This window comes from Penaeus japonicus, unplaced genomic scaffold, assembly GCF_977035675.1.
Source record: "Penaeus japonicus unplaced genomic scaffold, GWHDUDI00000001_assembly GWHDUDI00000014, whole genome shotgun sequence".
Lineage (NCBI taxonomy): Eukaryota > Metazoa > Arthropoda > Malacostraca > Decapoda > Penaeidae > Penaeus > Penaeus japonicus.
The window spans coordinates 5,523,845-5,528,844 of NW_028234416.1; the positions used below are offsets into that span (position 1 = coordinate 5,523,845).

The 5,000-nt window shown below is 32.7% G+C and overlaps 1 protein-coding gene across 1 annotated transcript in view; it reads right to left on the reverse strand.

The window, feature by feature from the left end:
• Positions 1–1,693: 1,693 nt before the first annotated feature.
• LOC122247347 (glutathione S-transferase theta-4) overlaps positions 1,694–5,000 on the reverse strand; it is a 5,279-nt gene continuing 1,972 nt past the window's right edge. The window contains exons 2-4 of the mRNA XM_043006575.2: positions 4,165–4,252; positions 2,365–2,515; positions 1,694–2,145 (exon numbers count right to left, since the gene is read on the reverse strand). Of these exons, the coding sequence (XP_042862509.2) occupies positions 1,837–2,145; positions 2,365–2,515; positions 4,165–4,252 (548 nt within the window). The 3' untranslated portion in view covers positions 1,694–1,836. The remainder of the gene's footprint in view (positions 2,146–2,364; positions 2,516–4,164; positions 4,253–5,000) is intronic.

Genomic DNA, 5,000 nt, shown 5'->3' on the forward strand with positions numbered 1-5,000 from the left:
TTTCGCATAGCGCGTGCCCCGTCAGGAAAGGGTTAAAGCAATAATGCTTTACATTTGCTTTAAATTCAATGCTTTCATTTTCCAGTCATTCATAAAGGCCATTCCTAGATATTTTATTTTCTGTCAGCTTTTATTTTTGAAGACACATAAGTTTTAACTCTAAAGAGTACCTTTATTTCTATTATTATCTTATCAATAATGCATATATATATATATTTTTTTTATCATTTAAATATATCAGCACTCACTAATATTATCCGTTTAAGAAAAGGTAACCACTAAATAGGTTTGTCTATCCTCATGATGTACTACTCTGTAGTTACTCTCTTAACCCATTGCAGACGAAGATAAATTTGCTTGCCCAACCTCCAGGATAGGTTTTATTTTTAGAGAGAGACCGCTTGAAGCAATTTAATTTGAATCATCCCACTCTCTTTCAGTCATTCGTTGTAAAACTAGAGCGTTTTTTGTGTTTCATTTTTTTGTGTGTTTTATTGAGTTTAGAGACTTATATGTGCCATATAACAGGCTCTATCAGTGCTGCAGTTGACTAAAATTGTAGTATATTATCCATATTAGCTCATTATTTCCTTTATACTCAATGTGATAGAAGTATTGCTGTTTTATGGGAGGACAAAAGACAACTTTATTTTTTCGTATTTTTGTGCTGTCATGAACGAATACGAAACATATAACCCCCTACAATAAAGATAACAAGAAGAGGTAGAGAAGAGGAATGAAACCTGTACTTGTGACGGTGAGTGCCACAGTGAAAGGCATCCATATTGGCACAGGAGCACATTTTAGACACTGGGTATGGATAGAGTCACCTTCCTCTTCTCGTTCTGCCTGCACATCCTTCATCGGCGGTAGTTTTGAGCAAGGGTTCATCAACTTAGTGTGTGCCATCGCTCTATAGAGACAGTGCTTGCTAGAGACCGTGGATGGGTGCCATTCAAGGCTCTCTCTCCTGCTGGTGCTAGGAAAAAGTGGTGCCATCTAGGTTTTGGACGTTAAGCTAGCACGGTATTACGGTAATTATAGTAATTATGACTGCAGTAGCCATCATCACTCATTCCTTTTTCATAGCACAATAAAATAGCATAGTATTCCAAAATCCCCGAACGTCATATATGTCATGACGCCCGTCGTCAGGCCAAAGCTCCTAAGTCATGTATGTCATGACACCCGTACGCAGTGGGTTAAGAATACTTTTACTAAAAGTAATTTTCTTCTATGAATTACATAATTACCTATTAACCCATTGCGGATGGGGCCCCTAACTTGTCATCAGGACAGGCAGCCAACGACACTAGTGGCACCGGCTAAATATTTGAGGGACAGGGAAAGTGTTTTCTCCTCCCTCAAGGTAGCGCAGACTAGCCCAAACAATATTTTTCCATTAAATCATCATAAAATGTGGGTTTTGGCTGGCTTTGGAACTCTGTAGCTCTAGAGCTAGTGCCATTACAGCCATAATACTTCATGACTGTCTGCGTGCTCCAACTGTGAGTTGATCCAGATGTCAAGTCATGTACGCAATGACACCCGTCTTTTAGGCCTAATCGGTGCTGACATGTTTGTCATGACACCTGTCCGCAATGGGTTAAATAAGAGCATTTAGTGAAATACTCTACTGAATATTTTAGCCAAGTCTGAAAATATATCAGTTAAAGATCAATTACACACACCATTAACAAGTATATTTATTATATAACAATATTATGTAGTAAATCTAAGAAATGCATCATTTACAAAATTTTCATATAGAGAAGATTAATCTACTTCAGTTATGTCTAATCTCAATACAACCAAATACAAATTAATTACTCAAAGTTACCTAGAAGCCTTAGCAGCAAATTCTCTCATGGATGAATGGAGCTCATCATAATCTGGCCCCACCTGACTCTTTACCCTTTCAATGAATTCTTGGATCGGCTGAGACACATTGTAACCTCCAGCTATGGGCTGTTCAAATTCACATGCAGCAAGCAAGTCTGCAATGGTAATGTGATCACTAAAAATAAATGGCTTTGATCCCAGAAAGTAGTTCTTGAAATCCCTCTCCACTCTGCCTAATTCCTTTTTGTGTTCATTGACCACTTTCATGTCCGGTTCGCTTTTCTTCAATGCTGGCAAAAGAATCTGTAATAAGATAATATTTTGGTTAATATACTCTTAACAATGACTAACTTATGGGTAAATCAAAGACAAAATGAAAACCAAAAGATTTCTTCAGTCAAATAAAGAAAACAAAATATACAATACCTAGTATAAATACTGCACTTATAATCAAATCAATATGAATGTTAGTCATCGTAACTATTTAGTAATCCTTTACAGAAAAAACAATGTTGTTGATACCTTATTCCTAAAGAATCCCATGCCATGAGCTCTTGTGTTAAGATGTTGCCAGTCCAAGTATTCATCAACCTTGCAGCGGACTTCAAGATCTTGAGGGTACCATTTACCAGTTGAGTCATATTTGCTTGCAATAAATCTCAAGGCAGCACAGCTGCAACATACAAAGGAAAGTTACAAAAAAAAAAAGCAAAAATGTGTGTAATGTGTTTGAACAGGAAAATGGAAAATCTTATTAATCAAAAGCAAAATAAAAATATTTACTTATAAATAAGTATATATTTATATAGGTGTTAAAAAAAGGAAAAGAAAGAAAGAAAGAAAAAATATATGTATATATATGTATATATGTATATTATATATATATATATATATATATATATATATATATATATATATATATATATATATATATATATATATATGTATATATGTATATATGTATATATGTATATATGTATATATGTATATATGTATATATGTATATATGTATATATGTATATATTTATACATGTATATATTTATACATGTATATATGTATATATGCAAATATGTACATATGTGTGCGTATATGTATAAATATATAAATATATAAATATATAAATATATAAATATATAAATATATAAATATATATATAAAAAAAAAAAAAAAAAAAAAAAAAAAAAAAAAAAAATATATATATATATATATATATATATATATATATATATATATATATATGAAGAAGAAAAAATAAGTTATTTAAGGATTATTAGAATCTCACTGATACTGAATGCTCAAAGTATGCTCATTTGTAACTTTTGTACCCGAATGCCCAAATTATGCTCGCTAGAAACTTATAATTTTATGCCCGGATGCTCAAATTATGCCTTGATATGAAGGGTGAAAAAAAATGTGGAAATTCCTTTATGACAATGTAGAAATTCTAAACAATCTAAGGAAATTTCTTCAAGTTCTATTCTCATATAATACATAAAATTCTAGGCATAGCGTTTCCAGCTGGGCTAACTGGAAAACTGACTTTCGCAGGTTCATGTGTCCTGCTTTTGCAACTATGTGCTGTATATTTATTTATACACTCAAAAATATTAGTAAGGCAGCATATGTTTTATATGAAAACATAGCATACAATATTATTATTACATAAAACTCAAAATACACATCTTTTTGTGTAAAGGTAAAAGTAGAAAAGGGATGTGAATACATCTTAAAAATTAATAGCTGTACTTCATTGAATGAGGTAAAATGTTAGTCCTTTATATAACACTTTCTCAGTCACTTTATGCTTAGAGAACAGTAGCACACAAGACATACTGATAACTGTGAGCTGGCTTAACCCATCCCCGATGGGGGAATTCTAGCCTTGAATGTCCAAATGCCGGGGCGTTCGAATTATTAGGCCTAAATAAATTGAATGGCTGGCACAATACTGTGCCGCCAGGCCACTGGGCTTTTGAATGCGCGGTACACATGCTGTACCACCCGTCCAGAGAGGGTTAATATATATCACATGCAATTAATAAATGTCTACAAATTGCAGATAAGATTTATGAAAGGAGAAACACACACACACACACACACACACACACACACACACACACACACACACACACACACACACACACACACACACACACACACACACACACACACACACACACACACACACACACACACACACACACACACACACACACACACACACACACAAAAAACACACACACACACACACACACACACACACAAAAAAAAAAGATATATATATATATATATAATATGTTATATACATGTATTTTCAATACCTTTCTAGAATGAGGGTATTTCCATCCTTTACTGCTGGGATCTTCTTGAAAGGGTTGACAGCAACATACTCCTTTCTCATGTGCTCACCTAAAAGGTAAAAAGATGTATCAGAAACAATAATACCCAAGACAAGACAATAATATGAGAAAAAAAGTATGATATAAAGTAATGAGAAACATCTTTCACATATGAAGCACACTATGGTTGAAACGGAAGCATAGTATCACTCTGCATCTCTTATGGCTGTATTATCTGAATGATATTCAGTAAATCATAAAAGTTGTTTCTTGCATAAATCTCTTTTTTTGGGACATTTATCTCATCTTTAATTTTTATTCTTACTTTAGCATATTCACAAAGGAATCACTATGTCCTGGCAATTTGTAAAAATCTCTTTTAGAAAGTAAACTACATATAGTGATAGATAAAATCTTTAAATATAGCCCAAATGCATCAAATCAACAGAGTATTACTATTACAATAAAATTATTTCTTCCATTTTAATCAACATTACTGATAATTTGGGGGTTAAACTTGAAAAATGTTATTTCATAACCATTTAAAACAATATCTATTAGCTGTTCTAAACTAAATGTCTTCTCTTTGGTGATGTTTAACCCTTCCAAGACAGGCCATGTTGTGAGATGTTTGGTATGGGCTGGGCATCTTAAGATGTTGTCTTTTTCATTCTAGATTAAAGTAACATATACAAGTCAATAAATATCATACATTATCAAATTGATACTAATTAGCATTTGGTAAGATGCATTAGTTTCACATCTAAAATAATACCTAGTTTGTATTTAGAATAAGAATAAGATGCAATGCAAATGTG